The sequence below is a fragment of the Protopterus annectens genome, chromosome 9.part0 (assembly GCF_019279795.1).
Source record: "Protopterus annectens isolate FY-2018-M chromosome 9.part0, PAN1.0, whole genome shotgun sequence".
Classification (NCBI taxonomy): domain Eukaryota; kingdom Metazoa; phylum Chordata; order Ceratodontiformes; family Protopteridae; genus Protopterus; species Protopterus annectens.
In genome coordinates, this window is record NC_056743.1 from 245449309 (window position 1) to 245471876 (window position 22568).

The following is a 22568-nucleotide window of genomic DNA, read 5'->3' on the forward strand; positions in this document are numbered from 1 at the left end:
TACTTGTTTAAATTTTATTAACAGCACAAATAAGCAACTGGACTGGTATTCTACAGCAGTAATGGTTAACTCAAAGGGCACATTGTTTGTATGCTCCAAATATGGCTATGATAGAGCAACCTAAACCTTTAACAGTAAAGATGCAATCCTACCAGCAGGAGGAGCCGATTCTGACAAAACTGTGTCAGAAGGACAAAGTACTAAAAGAGGGAGATAAAGTATTTGTGGAGAATGATTATTCACTGTACACCAGGCAAAAGAGGAGTAAACGTATTCTACTACTCAGACAATGTTGAGAAGCAGGCTTGAGATTCAAACTGTTGCACCCAGCTATGTTCAAAATATGCTTTCCTGGAGGGATAAAATCATTCTTTTATGCAGTACATGCTAAGGAGGAAATACTAGAGTTTGTCCAACAAAATGTGAGCTGTGAAACAGGAGATTCTGCTACTTCTGGTATTGAAGTCCACAGAGACAGACTATGTCAGTGAAACCTTTACCAGTGTTTCAACAGAAAATGCTTGACAGAAGGGAAAAAGCACAAGAGTTGACTATAAGAACTGGGAGTACATTGGAAATGAAGCAGAGATAGGATTTGGGAGACGGAGATGAACAGAAATAAAACCAGTAACTTGGAAATTAAGAAATGTGGGATTACAATAATAATTACACTGGTGAAACATGACATTACAAGAAAATCTGGAAATATTGGATTTTTTGGACTTTGTTAAACTTGACTAAAGCATATGCCCTACTTTGTGTCATTAATGTTCAGAAAAATACTTAGGAGAGGGGAAGAGGAGGGAGAATGTTAAGCAAAACAATTTTTTTTCATAATAGTAATACTTTTATAGTGCATGAATTCCTTTGCATGCTATAAAGTAAAGTTTTCTCAGTTATTTTAAGTGCAATGGTGATACTAATGTAAACAGGTGCTCTTGTTTTTTTCCCTTTCTCTCCTCTTTTCTCTTTCACCTTGCACTGCAATGTAAAAGAGAAAGAGAGAAAGGGGGAGAAGTCTGGTCAAAAAAGCATGACAAAAATATGCACATTTTCTCATTCTTGCACAGGGGAATGACTGGCTTAAGGGCCTTAGCTTGATCTAGTAACAATTTTAAGAGAAAGCAGGTAAACAAAAAAGTACACTTATTATTATAATGCTTTTTAACAAGCAAATAAATGTATGCTTAGTAGTAACTTTGTATCTGGTCCTCATATCTCCATGCAGACAATCGGATAGAGAGAAATGACTATGAGACAATGTTTTCTGAAAGCATTCAAATGTTTTCCCAGCTGTGAGAGCTACAAAGATAAAACAAAACTAGACAGCAGTTAGTAGAAGCACATGCATCCATGCATGCATCTTAGCATGGATAACCTTTCTTTTAGGTTAACTCAAGACTGTGCTTGTAGCTGTCAGTCTCAGATGCTTGTTTCTATTAGGATGGTAAAACTTCAAAATTTGAAAATGTGCATAGTTTTTGTTAGTATTACGTTAACAGGTTTTTAGGGGGTATTGAGGGTTCTTTTTGTTCTTTGTGTGAGGGCTTTCAATAAAACAAAGAATTGTGTACAATGTGACATGGGTTCAAATGGATACGACAAGAAACAACTGTATGAAAGATCAACCTGCCAGTGTGTGCATGTACACAAAAGCTGGAGCTAGACACTTAAATCTGTCACACAAAACATGGGAATATCAACTTTTTAATACAATGATGCTTACTGTAATGTCTTTAAATGTCAATGGTCTCACAGATAAAGTAGTGAATTACATTAAAAAATGTAGAGTGCAAACAGCTATGCTATAGGAGACACACTTGGAAATAATTGAACATGTAAATTTGATAAAGAAAAGTACAGCATGAAAGATGTGAATTCAGTAACCGGAGTTCAGAATGAATTTACATACTATTCTGCAAGATATAAAAACTGGGATAGGCTAGATAGAATTTATATTTCACAGAAACACGTGCATTTAATTGAAAGTCTCGATAAGCCCCCTATAACTATTTCAGATCATGCGCCAATAACTAAAATAAAAACACAGGGTAATGAAGTAAAGATGACTGGCACTTTCACACCTTTCTGTTAAAAAGATAGGAATTGAAGGAATGGATAGAGAAAATTATTCAGGAGCTATTACAGAAGACAAATTTCTACTGAAAATATAGCTAGGGAGTGGGGATAACATTAAAGTGGAGTTTAACAAATAAGTTGGAAATAAAAAAACATGAGATATGGTTAAGAGGCAACAAGAATTATTTAGAGGGACTGACAAATGTTAAAGTACTGCAGAATAGGGGGAATCTCACAGAACAAGAGGAGGAGTAACTGCAGAATGCTAAGCAGAAATAAGGAATTACCTTGATAATATGCATGAGTTTAGAAATATTGCTGTTAAAGATGTTTTTTTTTTATAAAAACTGTAGGGCACAAAAACTTTTAGCACAATGGCTCAGGCAACAGAAAGCAGAAATGGCCATTGCCAAGCTTATGGACCCTAGAACAAATATAACAAGAGATCCTGTAAAGGTATTAGAAATATTTCAGAAATTCTATGAAAGTCTGTACAAAGCAGAGAAATTTGGAAATCAAGAAAAGGTACAAATGGAAATGTTTATGGAAGATTTTAATATGCCAATGTTAGAGGTAGATGAGGCTCAATTACTAACAGTAAGGACAGGAAGAGGATATAAAAATGGTGAACATATAACCAATCCACAGGAAAGTCCACAGGAATAAGAGTAAGCTGGGATTTTATGAGCAGGGCAACGGAAGCATTTGCATTCTCTGATAAAGTTATAAGATTTGTAAGGAGGATATATGAGGGATCAGAGGCAAAAATTAAAGTGGGAGGGTTCCTCTCTGATAATGTCTGCTTGAGCAGAGGAACCAGGCAGGGTTATCCTATTTCCCATTTGTTATTTGCATTATACTTAGAACCACTGGCAAAGAAAATAAGGGATTTGAAAATTCAAGGACACAACTGGTATGGGGTAGTCAAGAAAAGCTGACTATTTGCAGATATTTTACACCTGATAAAACCAGAAAAGGACACTTCAGTGTTATGGAACATCTTGAGACAGTTTCAAATTTTTTTTCAGGACATAAAATTAATGAAGCTAAAACAAAGGCAATAGCGGTAAATTATGTGCCCACCAACAAATTAGGTCAGTAATAAACACATTTATGGGGACACGATAAAATAAAATACTTAGGAGTATGGATTAAAAATGATTCTGGTGAGAAAGTTAAGGACGTGTGGGAAGAGACTAAAAAGATAATACATAAAAACTGAGAAATTGGAAGCTCTGTTATATGGATATGGATAGTGCGATACAAGCAGTTACAGTGTTTTTAGTCCCTTTAGTCTTATACACAGGTCAGGCATATTTTTATCAACCAGAGAATAAGTTGTGGAAAGCAAATAATAAACAGCTGAAGGATTTTATCTGGGAGGGGAAGACAAGACTCAAGTGGAATAAGATGATTCTCCCAAGAGAAGAGGGTGGATTGGGATTACCCAAATTGAAGGGGAATTAGAGAGTTATACAGTTAAGGCTCCTATACATAGCACAAGCAGAAACCTGCAATTCAAAGCAGAAAGGGACAATGATAAAACAGAAGGGAAGCTCAAGAAACAGAGAGAGACCGAGATTCTGAATGCAGATCTTTAAGGAGAGTAACAATCATAGAGAGTACAGTAGAGTCGACTATCTGAATATCAATTATCTGAACCCAGTCTTCCAAAGTTTTTTGGTAAGAAAAAGCATAAAATCTGAATAGGTAAAAGTTATACTTACTAGCCTGTGCATGTTTTTTGAACTTGTAGCCTGCGTGTGTGTGAAAAATATTCTTTATTGTTCACTGGACTTGCTGAACGGTTGAAAAGTGTATTCGCGGAGTGCAGAAAAAACAAGATTTTAGAAGTTTTTTATCCAGTTCAATGTATGTTTGGATTATACGAACTACCCTTGGTACCAATTAGTTTGGATAACTGACTCTCTACTGTACTATATTCATAAAGTAGCAGAAAGTATTCTAAGAACTAAGCCAGCATGGAAATGGAGAAAGGAGATTCAGCCAATAGGGATGACTGCAATTAGGGATACAGACCATAGGCAAGAAGGGGCTGAAATTTATTGGAGAAATACACACAGCAACAAGCGATCCCGGACACAATGAAGGACGTCTTCTTTGATAAAGTCAACGGCAGCCAGATGTAGACAAACGAAAACAGTTTATTGAAGAAAATTACTCATCCAACCCTCAGATTAAGCGCTTTCGTCTCCAACACGGAGACTTCATCAGAATCTAAGGTAGCACAACACCACATCCCTTATATACTAAATACATCCAATTAGCTGACATTTAATTAGATAATAAGTAAATAAGTTAATGAATCAATAACCTCATTTTGTCTTAAAAGACCATGCCACAAAAAATGCATGCTGACAAATCCTGGAGACATTGTAAAAGCATTTGAAAACCTGTATGAATAACAACCTTGAGAAATACATAGTAAGTAGGAATAAAATCATGATAAATAGAAAGAATCATAAAAAGCATATGCCATACTGTTGTACCAATTGTACTGTTTAAATGGATGCAGCCATAAGTCCCAGCATTTTTAGGACCACAAACACTGTAGGTCTTTGGTGTCTGAGAAAGACTTTTGACTTCTTTCAAAATGGAAGCAATTCAATTTGTTTTTGGATTGATCATGATCAAATGGCAGCCAATGAAAACTATGGACTTTGAGATTTTGGTAAACTGACCATGATCCCAAAAGAAAGATAACTGGTGAAAATACAATCTTGCCAGCAGTAGTAATTTTGTAGTGGGAGACTCTATGAACCAGTCACCTAAGCTAAGGAAAATCCTTGCCCCTAGAAACCACGTGTGAGCTGGGACAGGGTCCAACTTAAGTCGAGAATGGGTTCAGAGTTAAATTAGGACTTCTTTATAAGGTCAAACCTTTTCTATCATAGCACACATGCAAAACCATAGCTCAAACTTATCTACTACCAAGCCTTCTGTAGGCCTCATCAGTTTTCACTAATCTACAGTCCCACTCCGCTATCCAAACTGAAGCAATCTTACATAAAATTTGCAAGTGACTCCATTAGCCAAACATCACTTTCATGAGCTTCAGTCCCTAAACTGTCTAGAGCTATTTGATCTTACACTCACATTAAGCTTACCCACAATATCCTCTATAGCCCAAACAAATGCTCTGCCATCAGCCAATTATTAAATTGGAACTCACCTCACAGTGATCAGAGTTCAATGATTCAACACTTGCTGCTTTATTCAGAAATCTACAAATCACAATGGACTACTTAAACTCTAACATTGCGCAAAACTGTAACACACTCGCCCAATAAACATCAAAAATATCTTGACTATTTAAAACTTCTTTGAAAACATACCAATCAACAAAATGGCCCTACACTTTAATATCCCCTTTAATAAGCTTTCTTCTTACTCTAACCATTTCCAGTCTATAACTTAAAATCCCAATGAAATTATGCCTATTAGAAAACAATCCTGCACTTGTACCCCCACTTTCACTAAGTTTCCTTCCTTTTTTAGCCGTATCAAGTACCACAAATTTCTCATTGCTTGCCACCCTTTTACTTGACTAAAGTGAACAACTGTATGGATAAAATATGCATATTCCTCATCTGCTATCTGAATTTTAGAATTTAAATGGGACTTGCAAAAGAACAGTGAATGTTCTTTACAGATGTGAGACTTTAGCATGCGCATCTACATATAGCTCAATTTTACATGCATATTTTTACTACTATCTCATGCTAAATGTCTGTGAAAATGAATGTTATGTACCACTTTTCTCTCCAGACCTCCACTTGATACTAAAAGACCGAAAAATTAAATAAAATGGGCTAGCTCAGAGATCTCTCTAGTTATTAAAGCAGTTAAAGTAGCTCAAAAAGTAGCACACTAGTCTGTGATGCTGGAAGATTAGAAGTCTGCGAGTTATATTACCATAAGAATAAATTTCAGTACTGACACTGCAGTGCTGCATAAAATGTGTGCTGTACTCCTGGGTGCCCCATTCTTCAGATGAAATCTTAAACAGAGGCCCCATCTGCCTACACTGGTGATAATTCAGGTTGACGTAAAAGACCCTATGCACTTAGTGAAAGGAGAAGGGGAAGCACCTCCGTACCATGACCAAAGTTCCTGCAGTTCGTATGCATACCACCCTGGGTCTCCCCTGAAAAGGAGAAATTGGCCTAATGGGAATAACCCTGTCCACTATCTGCAAAAAAATAAGCACAAATAAGAAAATCATAACAGAAGCTACAATAAATATGCACAATTAATCCCTTGCCACCAGTAGAAAAGAACTAGAAAAAGATGAAAAACTGCCTACATTGTACTTAGGCCAGAATAAAGACTGAAGCAGCTCTGGGGATGCAACAGAATAAAGTTCTCGCTGTGGTCTAGGTGACCCGGAATCATTTAAGGGCTCAAGCAACTAATGAAGCTGCAGGTGTGCCCACCCTGGGGGAAGGCAGGGTACAGCCAATCACAGAATGCACGAGTACTCTTGAAGAAGGGTTTAGGATGCAAGTGACATGGCCAGATGGATTGGTGTTATGCTCAGCCAGCTAATGACAGATGGCAGGCAGGTATGACCCTAGCCCTGAGTAGCATCATACCTTCGCCCAGAATGATACCACAGTATAAGGACAAAATGACTGACTTCAATAATTGGCTAAGCTTCTGGTGTCATTCAAAGGGGATCCAGTATCTGTCTGCCTGGGACTACATGATAGACAGACCACGATGCATTGCCAGAGATGGTTTGCACCTGTCGCCCCTGGGATTCAGGTTACTGCCCAAGGGTCTTGCCAACCCAACAGTGCCTTTTTTAGGCAAAATTCAAAGGACAAAACCATCACCGTAACAGGTGCAAGCATGCAAACTCTGAAGGTAATGCTAATCAATGCTAGATGTCTAAACCTCAAAATACACTCTCTCGAGGCACTCCTAAAAATGGAGAACATCGATATCTGTGCATTAACTGAGACCTGGTTCAAGACTCTAGAGAGCACCCCTGCAATACCAGGCTACAACTCTTGCCACACCAAACCAGGACAGAAACACTGAAGGTGGAGGAGTGTCCATATTCACCAAGGATATTCACACCACCAGGCTAGTTGCCAAACACAATGCGTCTAAAATTCTCCAGGTGCAACTAACACTAGGTAGCAATCCAAACTGTAGCTTGCTACATATCCCCCACCATCCCCCAAGATTCTCACTACACCTTTCTACACATACTGGAAAATATTCAGATACAACCAAACAACCTAATACTGGGTGATTTCAACTACCCTGCCATTAACTGAGAAAACTACTCATGTACCAAAACGTTTGCCCAACGGTTCTTGGAATTCATAAATTCCAATGCCCTGGATCAACTAATCCATAGTTCCACCAGGGGCTCCAGTATCCTAGACCTGGTCATTACCAACATGGTAAATCAATGTTTCACACCTATGGTCACCCCCTCATTGGTCAGGTCTGACCATACGCTAATCACCCCTGACATCCACATCCCTCCCCCACCCCCCAGTAAGGAAACCTCCATAAAAAACTTCTCCAAAGCCAACTTCATGCTACTCAAGTCAGAAGTGTCAAACTTCATGACACCCATGCAGACGGGAACATAAAGTTTGACGGCTGAATCTTACACTAAGTCACTGTGCGAGCACATCCACTCGTGCATGAATCGTGTCATCCCAAATAGAACCAAGACGCTCTCCTCCAAAAAAAGGAAGCTAATCTGGTGGTCCCCTGCCATAAACAAACTTTACAACAAAAGGAAGAAACTGTTGCAGAAAAGAGGAAAATCACAGGATGCAAACAACTCCCTTACTAGCCTTAGTAAGAAGCTGAGATCCCTCATAAAATCCTCCAAAGCTAGTTATACGAAAATAAAATTGCCAAAGATTCCACAGACAACCACAAGGCATTCCATAGCTATGTCAAGAACCTAAATGACAATACTCAGATCTGCTCTGAGCTACAACAGAATGGGACTAAATATACTGATCCCAAGGATATTGTCAATATCCTGGCAGATTGATTCAGTGCCAACTTCATCCCCCTCTCACCCACTAAAGGGCCCATCTCAATACCGAAAGATTGCCAAATTCCGGTAATAATGGCCACACAGGTAAAAAACACGCACTCCAAAGCTTATCCACTGGACCAGATGACATCCCTGGCTGTATACAATATGAACTACAAAATGAACTGGCACCTCACCTAAGTGTTATGTTTAATCATAGCCTCACCCCTCAGGCTTTGTGCCTACTGAGTGGTGCACAGCTACAGATACCCCACTCCACAAGGAGGGATCCACCTTGGATCCTGAGAACTACTGCCCCATCAGTCTGACCAGCCTGATCTGCAAGGCCATGGAATGTATCATCTTGGAATTTATAAACAAAGACATTGGCAACCTTCAAACACTGGACCCCACCCAGTTTGGGTTCGTGAAGGGCCGATCTTGTCTCCTGAACCTGACTGACTCTTTCAAATCAGTCTCCAGAGCTGTGGACGAGGGTACGGTGGTCCATAAAGCCTATCTGGACCTCGCCAAGGCCTTCAACACCACCCCGCACTCTGGAATCATAGATAAACTTACTAAGCTGGGCATTAATCCCTACCTCACTCGATGGGTTGCCAACTGGCTTACTGACAGAACCCATATTGTAAAAGCAGCAGACTCCAGATCCAACTCCAGACAAGTGATAAGTGGAGTACCCCAGGGTTCAGTCCTGGGACCAGTCTTGTTTGGCATCTACTTCTCTAAAGTACAGGCCAACACTAAGGGACTCTGGCTAACAAAGTTCGCAGATGACTGCAAACTGGGAGCCATTATTGAATCCCCAAATGATGTGGATACTCTACAAAAGGGCCTTACAGAAACAGATGCTTGGTACCAGAGCCATGGGCTCAAGCTCAATGCCAAGAAATGTAGTTAGCCCCTTTGGGAAAAAACATGTACCCATGAATTACCACATAGGTGGCAGTACACTAAACACAGAATGTGTGATGAGACTTAGGGACACAGGTGGACAGTGGTCTCACCTTCGATAACCACATCGCCACAACAGTCAGGAAATCCTTCTATGTGGCACACCTCATCACTAACTGTTTTTCATCCAGAAAAAAGGAGGTCATTATCCCCACTGTACTCATCCCTCATTAGACCCATTACATACCACAACGTCCCATTTGATATGTACCTCTCAAGACATCTGCAACAACTGGAAAGGCCGCAGAAATACCTCACTAAAAGAATCACAGGCCTAAAGCAGATGCCCTATGCTGACCGACTAAAAAAACTCCAGCTACACTCTGTCGCATATCATCTACTCAGAGGCGACCTCTGCTTAACATACAAGGGCCATGTCAAACCCAGAGCTGTTGGACATGCTACACTTAAAGAAATACCAATCCCTCAGAGCCACATGCTCCAGGGATCTAAACCTTGTCATCACAATGAACAAAACATGCTGGTGGGTTAGGTTCCTGACCCACAGACTCCCCAGCCTCTGGAATAGACTGCCCAAGAGCGCCTCTTTGGCCCTTTTCAAAAGGAACCTTGACGATTGTATGGGAGATGGGAAATTCACCCCGGGGATCACGTCAGTCGCCCTGAGAGACAGGGGTCCAGGGAAGTAAATATTGTGGGAAGATATGGCTATGCTTGTATAGGCCCTAGGCCCGATAGCCTAATACCAACCTATGAACCTATGTGGGAGTCTGCATCCACATGTCAAAGGTACTGTGAGCCCTGAGGTGATGTGGTTTGTTGTTCATACCCCAACCATGCCCCCACACAAGGCATGAATTCAGGGCTATCTTACGTCTTCATAGCTGAGAAAACAGAAAGAATACTAGCAAACTTCACAGCTGCTTGAATAATGGCTTCCCTCCGACCCTCTCACCTCTGTGGTTATGTAGTACTTTGTTCCACAGGGGAAAGCAGCAGGCTCAAGCCTGACAGGGGGATGCTTAATGACAAGAAGACAAGGGACCAAAAAAGCGCACCTAAAAATACAAACTTCCATCTTTGTGGATGGTCGCTCCTTTATCCCAATGTGAAGCAAATTCTGAATTGATCACACCTAAATATCAAGTATATGAGGGCAGGGGGGAGGGCCAGTACTTACGTGGGAGGTCTGCTCACTCTACAGAAAATGCTGAAAAAGTACAGTTGTGTACACTTACCATAAATGTATATGTTTGAGTGTATCCACTGTTGCAGTCATCACACTTGGGTTATCTGCCTGCAGGTAGCCCTCAGTCAGCCCGAATACCAGAGTCTCAGTATTTCTGTGCCAGATGCTGTCGCTTCTTCCATGATTTCAGGTCGTCAGGGGTATAAAACAGGCAGCCAACGCCATTACATCAGTTTTTCTTGCCCCAAGTGTCAGGAGTTACCAAATAGGGAGCTAGTATATGGTGGGGAACACCACCAGTAAAAAGTAAATACCAATGCCATAAGGAATGGCCACAGAGAGGAAAGGTAGAAAGATAAAGAAAACCAGGGAGCTGGAGGGAGGGAAACCAGGACTGCAACAGTGAATACACTCAAACATCTACATTTATGGTAAATGTACACAACTGTACTAAGTTCTTCATGTTTCAACGTTGCAGTCATCACACTTGGGTTGATTCCCAAAACTGAGGAAGGGTGGAGGCAGTCAAGAAGAGTTAGGGCTGGCTAGTAGGCCTTGCAAGACTGCTGTAGCAAATCTAGCCTTGGATTTAGAAAAGATAGGTAGGTGATAATACTTGGTGAAGGTGTGTACAGAACTCCAGGTTGCAGCTTCCAGAATGTCCCTGGTAAGGACTCCCCTGAGAAATACTGTAGAGGTGGAAGTAGCCCTAGTGGAATGTGGTCTGATCCCCTGTGGGGTAGGCATTCCATGGTGCCTGTAGCAGAAATGGATGTAGTGTGCTATCCATTTGGAAATGTTTTTTTAAATGGCCTTATCCTCTGCCCCTGTAACAAAGCTGACTAGCAGCTGGTCAGATTTTCTGAAAGGCTTAGTCCTGTCAATGTAGCACCTGAGCTGTCTGTGCATGTCCAAGGAGTGCAGGATCATTTCCCCTTTATTCTGAGGGTTAGGGAAGAAGGTTGGCAAATAGATGGATTGGTTTAAAGCCACACTGGAGACCACACCTTAGGCATAATGATGGGTTAAGTCCTGAGGGAAACCCTGTCAGCATGGAAAATAACGAAGGGTTCCACAGCCAATAGTGCCTGTAACTCAGACACACTTCTTGCTGAAGTTATGGCTAAAAGCAAGGCTGTCTTCGAAGAGAGGAATTTTAACTCTGCTGAGGCAGCAGGTTCATAAGGAGGAAGCTTGAGATTTTCCAGTACAAAGATAAGGTCCCAGGGAGGGGTGGGTGTTCTCCTAGGGGGCCTTAAGTTGTTAGCCTCTCTCAGGAACTGTTTGATGAGAGGGTGAGAAAATAGAGGTGGCTCAGTATTATAATGAGCTGAGATGGCAGAGGCATGAATCGTAATGGAGGAGGAGGATAGGCCTCTGTGGACTAGCTCTGCTAGGTAATCCAGGATTAGAGGTAAGGAGGGCACTGCTGTGTACTTCCCTTGACACCGATTCCAAGAACAATATATTTTCCACTTTTCAGCATAGGATTTCCTAGTTCTAGACCTTCGCGCTTCAAGAATGACGTCCAGCACCTGTTTACTGAGGGATGCTGGTGTGGTATTCAAGGTATAAGCCAGGCTGCAAGGTTTAGGGTTTGCAATTGTGGATGCAAAATCTGTCCCTCCTGCTGAGGCAGCAGGGTAGGAGTCTGGTGAAGGTGGCACTGTTGTCAGGCTGCGTAAGAGTGGGTACCAGTGCTGGCGTGGCCAGTCTGGGGCAATAAGAACTGCCCTTGGTCTGTTCTGTTTTATCTTGAGTAGTACTCGAGAGAAGGGGCAGAGGGGGAAAGGCATAAATTGAGGGATTTTCCCATTGAAAGGATAGGACATCCACCTTCCAGGCCCTGTTGTGAGAGTTCCTGGTGCAGTATTTGCTCAAACAGTGGTTCTTGGGGGAGGTTAAGAGGTCCACCTCCAGTGTCCCCCACCTCTGGATCAGAAGGTTGAAAGTGTTGGGCTCCAATTTCCACTCGTGTTGGTCTAGGAGATTTCTGCTTAAGTCGTCTGCCAGTGAATTTTGTTTGTACATGCACTTGGTTGCTCAAGGCTGTATTCCACAGGGCCATGGCTAACCTGCATAGTGGGTACGAATGGGTTCCCCCCTGCTTGTTTATGTACCACATAACTGCGGTGTTTGTCTGTTTTTATAAGCAGTTGTCCTGGAAGGATAAGGTGTTTGAAGGCTGTCAGAGCATTCTGTACAGCTAGCATCTCTTTTTGATTGATGTGCAGAAGAATCTGTCCTAGGCTCCAGTGGCCCTGAATGCATTTGCCTGCCATGTGAGCCCTGCATGCACAGTCTGATGCGTCTGTTGTCAGGGTTTGGGCAGCGAGGGGTTGCGTAAAAAACAGTCTCTTGTTTTGGTTGCATGCTTCTGCCCACCAAAGGAACTCTGCCTTTAGACAAGGTATAACAGGAATGACTGTTTCCAGGTCCTGAGAATGTTGGCACCAAAGACTTAAGTACCATTAAAGTTTCCTCACATGCAGTCTTGCATATGGAATTAGCAGAATACATGAGGCCATGCACCCTAGAGTTGCAGTATTTTCCTTGCAGATAGCTGGGTTCTGGTGGCCATTTGTGTGAAGTAGTTTGTCAGATGAATCTGTTTTTCTGAAGTGAGAAATGCCATCTGGGAAGTCGTGTCCAAGCTGGCTTCCAGGAATACAATCTTTTGACTGGGCACCAGTTGTGATTTCTTTTTGATTGTGTACCCCAATGAAGTGAGAAGGTTTTTTACAAATGGCAGGTGCCGAAGCAGCAATTCCTGACTGTCCACCTGAATCAGGCAGTCATCCAAGTATGGGAAAATGTGGATATTTCTCTGCCTGCAGTATGCAATGGTTGGAGCCAGGCACTTTGTGAATACTCTGGGTGCAGTAGATAAGCCAAAGGGAAGTGCAGAGAACAGATAGTGCATAGAGCCTGCCCTGAAACATAGATATTTTCTGCATGACTCCCTTAAGGGGATGTGCAGATAAGCTTCTTTTAAGTCTAGAGTGACTAACCAGGCATCCTTGGCTAGCATAAGGAGAAGCTGTTGCAGGGTAAGCATCTTGAATTTTGGGACCACCAGAAAGGTGTTGAGAATTGATAGATCCAGGATTGGGTGCCTCTTTTCTGGGCACCAGGAAAAGTCTGGAGTAGAAACCCTGACCCCTTTGTTCTAATGGAACAGGTTGAATAGCTCTGATATTGGGCAGAGAAAGTACTTGCTTTTGAGCCTCTGCCCACTGGTTTGGAGGAAGGTCTGGAAACCGGCTTGGGGTTGGCAGTGAATGGAAGTAGAATTTGTACCCCTGGTATACAATGTTTAGGACCCATCGGTCCTGAGCAATGGACATCCAGTTTTTTGCATGAAGGGCATGTTTTCCTCCTAGGGGCACAAGTAATTGGGCAGGGCTGGGAAGGATAACTGATACGTCATTGTGAACTTTTTCCATAAGGGGGTGGCTTACCACTCTGTTTTTGATGTGGGGGCACTCCATTGTTTAGATCTCTGCATACCCTGAGACTGTAGTATGGGTGGCCTGCTTCCCCGGGGTTTATTCTGGGAAGGGGCTGGAAAGGACCAGTTTTTTGAAGGCCAATACCTACTGAATCTAGGTGGCCGCACTTGTAAGAATTCTTTGACAGTTTGCATAGATTTAGCTTTTTCTTCCATCTTTTTAAGAACTTCTTCTGCTTTGGTGCCAAACAGTCCTTATTTAAAGGAGCGTCTAGTAATTTGGATTTGACATGATCTGGCAATGTTTGTTCCTTCAGCCAAGCATGCCTTCTCAGTACAGACCCAGTGACTGCAGCCCTGCAAGATGCTTCTAGGGCAACAAAGCCACACTGCAAAGTATGCTTACTAACTTGGTTTGCAGAATGCATTAGCTCTTGTAAATATTTTCTGCAAAGTCTGGAAGTAACACCATTTTTTGTTTAATTAGTTCCACAATATGTTGCTGGTACTTCAACATGTGAAAGTGGCAATTCAATGCCCTGATGGCAAGAGTTGCAGAGGTAAATACCTTCTTACCCCATCTGTCTAAAGCTCTGGAATCCCTTGCCGAAGGGGTAGGATTTTTGGCTGTAGTAGCCTTAATACCTTTAGGTCCCTGGGAAATGGTCTCTGGATCAGCAGTAGGATTCTTGGAGAAATTTGTGGGAATCAGCTACTCTGTAGTACCTGTCAGGTTTCCTAGGGGCCGGGGAGGGTAATGTATCTGGAGTAAGACTGGATTCCATAAAAACATCATCTACAACATCCAGGACAGGGGGTATAGCTAGAAGCCTGTGCTGAGGCAACTCTAAAAATTCCGAGTCTCTTTTTGAACTGAGGATAGTCTTGGCATTCCCAGCAGAAATGCTCTCAAAGTATGCAAGGTTTCACCAAAAGAAAAATCCTCTGGAGGGAAAGCAGAGGGAATGGATTCCTCTGCATCTGAATCCTCATAGGTTGATAAGGGCATGTGCTGATAATCAGAAGGGTCAGAGTCATCGGACTTCTGGTCTGTAGAATCATCAGGAAACTCAAATCTTTGTCTCTTAGCAGGGGAAGGCTAGCTTCCCCTAATTAGGGTGATAAGGTCTTCAGCCATTCTAAGCATTTGTTTTTGTGGCATGGGAGCATGTGCTTTGGTCATCTATTTTCTAGGCGTAGTGCGTATTCTGGGCCTAAGAAACTTGGCAGTTTTGGCTAAAAATGAAGTCGTCGGTTTGATCCGAACATCGGTAGGTCGAAATACACCCCCAGAAGCCGGTGCCTGCTCCGGATCCATTCAAGGTAGAGACATCTGCAGGTTCCATAGTCAAAGAAACATCTTGCGGCATACTGGACTCCGAATGGGTCTCAGCAGAGGCCTGCAAATCCACAAAAGCGGGCATCAGGGGCTACAAAGGCGCCTCACTGAGTACCGGCGGACTGGCGACTAGCTTAACGGAAGCGTTGTTGGCAGTTTTGGACCTATGCGGTCTGTCTTTATCTTTACATTTTTTTTTTGGAAGATCGGTAGTTGGATGGCTTACCGAAGCCATTTTGGAATATGGAGAATGAGAGCGAAAGAATTTAGCAACAAAGATAGCCTGATGACGGATGGTTCAGGCATTAAACAAGGCACAAAACCGACAGCGAGGGATGTCATGGTCTGGGCCTAAATCGGTGACACAGTAAGAATGAAAATGTCTGTGAGGTATTTGCTTTCCACAGGCAAGACAATTGTTAACTTATTCTGACATCACTTAGAGCAAAGAAAAAGGGTCCCCAATGGGGTACTTAGCTTTAGAAGACTTCAGGATTACAAACTCAAAAACAAAAAATTCAGGTAGTGGCCGACCGGCACTTGGAACTGCTTCTGCTTCGGGCTCTTCAGCAAGAAAGACTGATGTAATGGCGTTGGCTGCCTGTTTTTATACCCCTGACGTCATGGAAGAAGCAACAGCATCCGGCGCAGAAATACTAAGACTCTGGTATTCGGGCCGACTGAGGGCTACCTGCAGGCAGATAAGCCAAGTGTGATGACTGCAACAGTGAAACACGAAGAACATCTATCATTGTGAATGCTGCTTTGCCCAATCAGATTCACATGACTGACTGACCCATTTTATACTACTGCAATCCAAATTAGTGACCTAGATGTGTATTCTAAGCTGCATAATTCTGCTTATGATTTGTTATGAGAGAATACTGAAAGGAGATGCACTTTTATTTATTACACTAAAAAAATATATATAGTGCACAGATTCCCATTTTACATAAATTTGGACTTTCTGAAACCCACACTTTCTTTTCTTCAATTCTGCAACAAGTACTTCATAATTAAAGTATTTTTAGTGACTTACAAATATTGAACTGGTAGCAGAATTGGTCTCAATTTCACTGTCTGACAGCGTGCCACGGGATAGTTTCAAGCTGGCACCAAGCCTCGCTGCTGGACCATCTCCTGCATTGCTGCTCAGATCACTATCTGCTCCTAGGGTTTCTCCGGAACTGTTGCTCACCTGGCAGTGGAAATTACAAATAAAACAAGGGTTAAGAGACAAAACAGGAAAAATCCAGCATATTCTTAATTTATATACTCTGCTTACTTAAAGTTCTATCATTTCAGTGCTTGTACAAGTAGGGAACTCTTAATACAGACAGCAACACAAAACACTGAAAGAATAAAAAGCAAGCCAAAACAAACCTCCCAGCTAGACACAGACCGGAGTAATAATGCACTGCCTGCTCGCTCTCTGATTTTTAACGTGCATGGTCACAGGGGGGTACACACACTGTAATGAGTGGCAGCCAAGTGTGCAAGGAGGACACACTCCATAACAAAACTTCCCAGTCACAGAACATATGGAAGTGCTTGCTGCAAGGATGGAAGTGCCTTTTGAGAGGAAACATCGGTCACAAGAAGATGGCACTTCTTGTAAATGCCAAATGTACTCCTGTCATTTGAGCACAACGATGTATATGTGTATAAGGTGACTGTCATGTCCACAATACGAAAACATCTCTTGCACAGGTGACAGCACCACTCCTGGCATTCAACCATCACTTTTAGAACAAATGAGCTAAAGAGCACACACCTTTGGAGGAAAGAATAGGTCAACTCAGCATCTGTAAGGGAGGGCTGATAGTCAAGACAGCGAATTTCAGCAAAAAAATGAAAACCACCATTAAAAAAAGGTTTTATACAAGGAATTTTCCCCACTAACACTTTTAAAAAAAGAAGAAAGTCTCGACCTATTATGAAACGGTGTGCTCCTCTGGATCCAATGCATGACAAGAGAACTCACTTTCCTATCTGCACAACCATTTAACAGCAACACTTTTCTGTATCGAGATTTACAATGGAAAAATCACCATAGCTGTATTTGAGATTTTCTGAAGTAGGCCATATCCTATAGGTTTACAGTCTCTTCTTGCTCTGTACCAGAATATGATCTAACACCCATATTCAGTAGATTGACATCTGTGAACCATACTGGTGGTCTCATGCAGCTAGATATATAAATGTGGACAATAGATTCTATTTTCTTTTCACTAAGGTGAAATCCAGAACACTTCCTAACAAAACAATTTCACTAAGCTATTGCTGCTCGTCTCTAACATAGATGACAAGTTGATGGGGCATTTTGTTTAGATGCTTTAATACATAGAAACACATCAGAATGGATACAGCAACATAAAATACAAACTAGCTAACAGACAGACCTTACATACATACATGTTTACATCTCAACTACTTACTACAAAATGGTGGTCTAGCTTGCATGTGATCAGTATTTATACACTTGTGCAAGCCCTTGGATACCTTCTTAAGGGTACATAAACACACACTGATCTACATCCTCCCTTTTAAAAAGACTGCCCTTTGTAAAAACAATATCAGACTTAGACATGCAGTACTATAGACATTAGAAACAAAACACAATGTTCTTGTCCAAGTTGCTTCATATCTGTTACAGGGTTCAGAGATGTAACCATATCTCTTAACAGAACAGTTTGGACCAAATTTAGCAATAGGGACAGTCTGCGGTGCACAACTTCATTCAGGAACTTCTGGATTCATCACAGGAACAGGAATGTCCTCTGGAATTGGAACAACAGACAACTCGCTTTGAAATAGAGTTTTTCTCACAGGCTATGTGCTGTGTTATAGGCTCGGACATTGTCTCAAATGCATCCCAATCCGCCTAAACTCTGCTCCTTGTGATTCCACAATGTATGGTCTCGGCTGTGGGCAAATATTCATCACAGCACCAATCTGATCATAACCTTTGGACGTTTGCATCCTTACTTCTTCTCGTAATGGACTGAGTGGTTTGCTGGTTTTATCATAGTAGGACTTTTGGGTTAAATGTTTCTTTAACAGACTGGCTTTCATTGACCTGTTTTTCTTAACACATGGAACCAACTGACTACTAATTGGTAATGTGGTTCTGGTTTGTCTCGACAGAAGTCTCTGAACAGGTGAACCAAGATGTTTATCACAAGGAACATTTCTGAGATTCAAGAGATTCAGGAAAACATCACTATCATCTCGTTTTGATTTCTTAAGTACCTGTTTTGCACTTTGAACTGCACATTCTGCCAAACCATTTGACTGCGTGTATTCAGGGATACTTGTGACATGAGTAAAGTCCCATTCTTCAGCAAATCTTTTGAACTGTTGACTTGTAAACTGCATGCTACTGTCAGAAATAACTTTGTGCCGACTTGTACACAGTAGTTCGGGAATCTGGTTTAGCTGAAGTGATTACTTCTGTTAAATGTGGCTTAGTACTATTGCACATGGAACACGATGTGCTCTCTCAATGTCTTGTGACATAGGCCAAAATACTAGACCTCTTGTCCTTCTTTTGGTAGAGTCGGTAACTGGGTGACCACGACGCAAGACAGTCATGTACTCTTGTTGCAAGGACTTTGGAACAATTACCTTTGGACCTTTCATAATGATACCTTTGTCAGACAGAATCTCATTTCTGTATGCAAAATAAGGTTGCAGTTTTTGAGGTGAACTCGATTGCTTTGACAGCTATCCTTAATCGATAAAGTTGTTGAGTCTTTGTAAAACTGGATCGGTGGCTGTGTGATCTCCTAGCTCAAGATGTGTGGAAGACAATTTTTTCACTTCCATGACTTCAAAATCAAGGTTCTCATTCTGTTCAGTGGTGTTTCTGGGTGATCTGGATAACGTATAAGCAAGACAAAGAAGTTTACCTTTCTTGTAGACAAGATTGAAATTATAATTTTGCAATCTCAATATCATACGTTGCAGTCTGCCTGGAGCTGAATGCATAGGTTTTCTCAAGATAGTGACTACGGGTTGGAGGTATGTTTCAATCTGAATAGGTCTACCATAAACAATCATGGAACTTCTAACATGCAAACACAATTGCCAAAGGCTTTTTCTCTATCTGGGCATACTGCATCTCAGTTTGGGTAAGAGTTCTCGATGCATAGGCAACAGGTTGAACCTCTTGAAGAATGACTGCACCAAGACCAAATTTTGAAGCATCACAGGAAAGTGTAACTGGCCTGTGAACATCATAAAATCTGAGAGTTGGTGAACTAGCAATTTTAAGTTTCAAGGCTTCAAATACTCTTTGGTGTTGCTCTAACCAAGACCAGGATAGATCTTTATGCGTCAGCTCTCTGAGTGGTTTTGATAGTTGGCTCAAGTCTGGAATGAACTTGCCTAGATAGTTGGCCAATGCCAAAAAATCATTGCAGGACTTGAACGTGGTCTGGTGCTGGCATCTCGAGAATGGCTGTTTGCTCTGAAGGGTTTGGCCGTAGGCCTGTACTTGTAAATAAATACCAACATAAGTAACCTCTTGTAGCCTGAATGTGCATTTCTGTGGATTAAGCTTAAGATTCACTTGATGTGCTCTTTCCACAACTTTTCTGAGGTTTCTGTCATGCTCTGCTTCATCATGATCTCCTGCAGTACGTCAACTGTAATAACACAAGGATACCCAGAAAAATTTGCTCCATTGCACACTGAAAGACTTCTCGTACAGAATTTATCCCAAATGGCATTCTCAAAAATATGTACCTGCCAAACAGAGTACTGAACATAGTGAGCAATGATGATTTTTTTGTCAAGATTAATTTGCAAAATTAACTCTCTGAATCTAAGACAGAAAAAATAGTGGCATTTGGCATCAAGGCTGCGACTTCTTTGACTATGTGCATTGGATGATGTCTTTTTAGTGCTTTATTCAAATCTCATGGATCAATACATATTCTGATGTCACCTGAGCTTTTCTTATGAGCTACCACCAAGGAAGATAACCTTTCAGTTGGAGTTTCAACTGGACAAATCACACTTGTCACACCATTTTATCTAGCTTGGCTTTGACTGTCCTGCATAGCTATTGCAACTTTTCGTGCTGGCCTGATAACTGGGCTGACCTCTGGGTCTAACTTCATACAGTACACAACTGGATGTTTGCCTAGTTGCCTTCGAAAAGATCAGCACAGGTAGAAAAAATGTACTGGGCGAAATTGGAGTAGTGGTCTTTTTTAAGTTAACATGATAGACTCTGTTATTAAATTAAAGCAGTCCCACTTTCCAACTGTCTCTGAGCCCTAATGCCTCGACCACACAAAATAAGTCACAGCTTCTTCCAACAGAGTAACATGAAAGCACTACTGAGCCTTCAGTTTGGATTTCTTCACCTCCATAAGCAACAAGCTTCACACACCTTGCTAAATCAAGCCTTTCACCATGACACACTTTCGCAAATGTTTCTGCTCACATAACATCGCACTTGGAAACTGTGTCAAGATTTGAGCTCTATGTGTTTCCCATTTACTTGAACAGTACAAAATACTTAATTCTTTGCCCTTAAATCTACTGCATTAACTGTTTCATGAAGGACTGACACACCATCCACATAAATAGTAGGGCTGCAGCTGTTAAAATGTTCTGTTTTAATGAAAAAAATGTGGGCCTTTTAATTTACAAAACCTTTTGAAATGATTCCACTTATTGCATTTGTGGCATTGCTGACCAAACGAGTAACATTTTTCCCTTTTAGATTCATGACTTCCACCACAATTACGACTAGGGTTGCCAGATTTCTTTGTGGCTAAAACCGGACTAAGGTCACGCCCCTTGCATCACCCATAACTCCGCCCATCCCCACCCCCTCTCCCACACATGCCACACCCCCTTTTGTGACATCGCGGTGACATCAGATGATGGGAACACCCACTTTCTGTTCTGGATGCCTGCTTTCAGCTGATTTACTATGCTTTTCTGTAAAAAAGCATAGTAAATCAGCCAATATAACAAACACTGACAGTCTGTTTCCTTTTGTAAAACAGAATACTGGACTTTGTACAGTGTTTTCCTGACTACCAGAGACTTGAATAAATGATTTGTGGATAGTCCAGAAAAAAAACGGATAGGTGGCAACAGGGATGATTTCCAATTTCCCACCTGTTGGTCAAAGTTATGGGACGCTTGTTCCAGTGCATGGGGACCCTGTGAGACACATTTGTGTCTCATCAACATGGCCTATTTATGTCACAAGCAAAATTTAAATCCTTGGATCTACTCATACACAACACAAGGCAAAGCTGTGTCACTTATTTTAAATAAATTACTCTGATCTGAGCTTATGGCAAACTGATAAACCTTTCTTTGTTTATTTGTATTTCTTCACCATTAAATAAGTAAGCAGCTGTTTTATTTACTTCTGCAATGATTACAGATTTTAAAGTAAAATGCACAAACACCGATAGCCATTTTCTAAACAAAACAGTCCCACAATGAAAATAGACTTAGCACAAGCACTAAACTTCTCTGCCATTGAAGCTCACATTCATTAAAACAGTATTAAAACCCAGATTCAAATAAAATGCATCTGGCCAGTGGAGAATACCCCCACAGATGTTGACTTTCCACTGGTATACTTTGAAAATTACAAATAACATCTAACATTTTATATATGCAATTTACTACTTAAACCATTATCAACACTTACATTTTCAGATTTCAAGCTAAAAAAATACAAAATAAAATGTACAAAAATAAAGCATTAAAGCATAGTTTTCAGGCATCTCTATAATGTTTCAAAAAATATATATTTTCAGAGAAAGTGTGTCGGGAGGGGGGGGGCAAAATAATCTTGCCTTCAAACAGAATACTTCTCACCTATCTAAATACAACAACTAAAGTTTCTTTGTCACAGACCAGACACACCCACCTCTATCACAGGAAAGCAGTTCCTACACAACAAGTAATTGAAGGTCACGTGGTGCTTCACTACTTAACCATCTGGCATGTTATCTCTCAAAAACATCGCAAAGAAACTGCTGGAATGTTATAGCATAGCAAACAAGAGTATAAACACTTATCCTCCGACAGCTGATAAGAAATGTTTGACTTACCCAAATGGCTTGCCATTTTCTGTGACAGTGGAAAAAAAACTGGATGTTCTGCAGCTATTTTGGATAATTTATGTGTAGTGCATAAACAAAAAAAACATTATATTGTGCAGTTCTGTTGAGCAAGAAACTGCATGCTGGAAGTGTAACAAAGAAATACTACATGTGCCAAGCATCTTAAACATAAATGCCCAGTTATTTACATGGTACAGCTGCTGAACTGCTTTTGAAAGTACTGCCATCAAATGTTGCCTTACATTCTCTTCTCTTTCAGTTGTCTCTCCATATTTTATTCAACATTTTACGTTTTAAGCAGAGCAAATGCACACATATGCATATCACAGTCATGTAAGAAGGCTGTTATTGTATGCATCTTTTGTGAGTTCATGACAATATGCTTCAAGAGGAATATAAGTCATAAGGAGTTTCATCTATGACAAACTGAAAGTATA

At 41.2% G+C, this 22568-nt stretch overlaps 1 protein-coding gene across 1 annotated transcript in view; it reads right to left on the reverse strand.

The window, feature by feature from the left end:
• Positions 1–22568, reverse strand: part of MADD (MAP kinase activating death domain) — a 2427721-nt gene that overhangs the window by 819719 nt on the left and 1585434 nt on the right. Inside the window, exon 23 of the mRNA XM_044082094.1 lies at positions 16065–16223. Coding sequence (XP_043938029.1) covers positions 16065–16223 — 159 coding nt within the window. The remainder of the gene's footprint in view (positions 1–16064; positions 16224–22568) is intronic.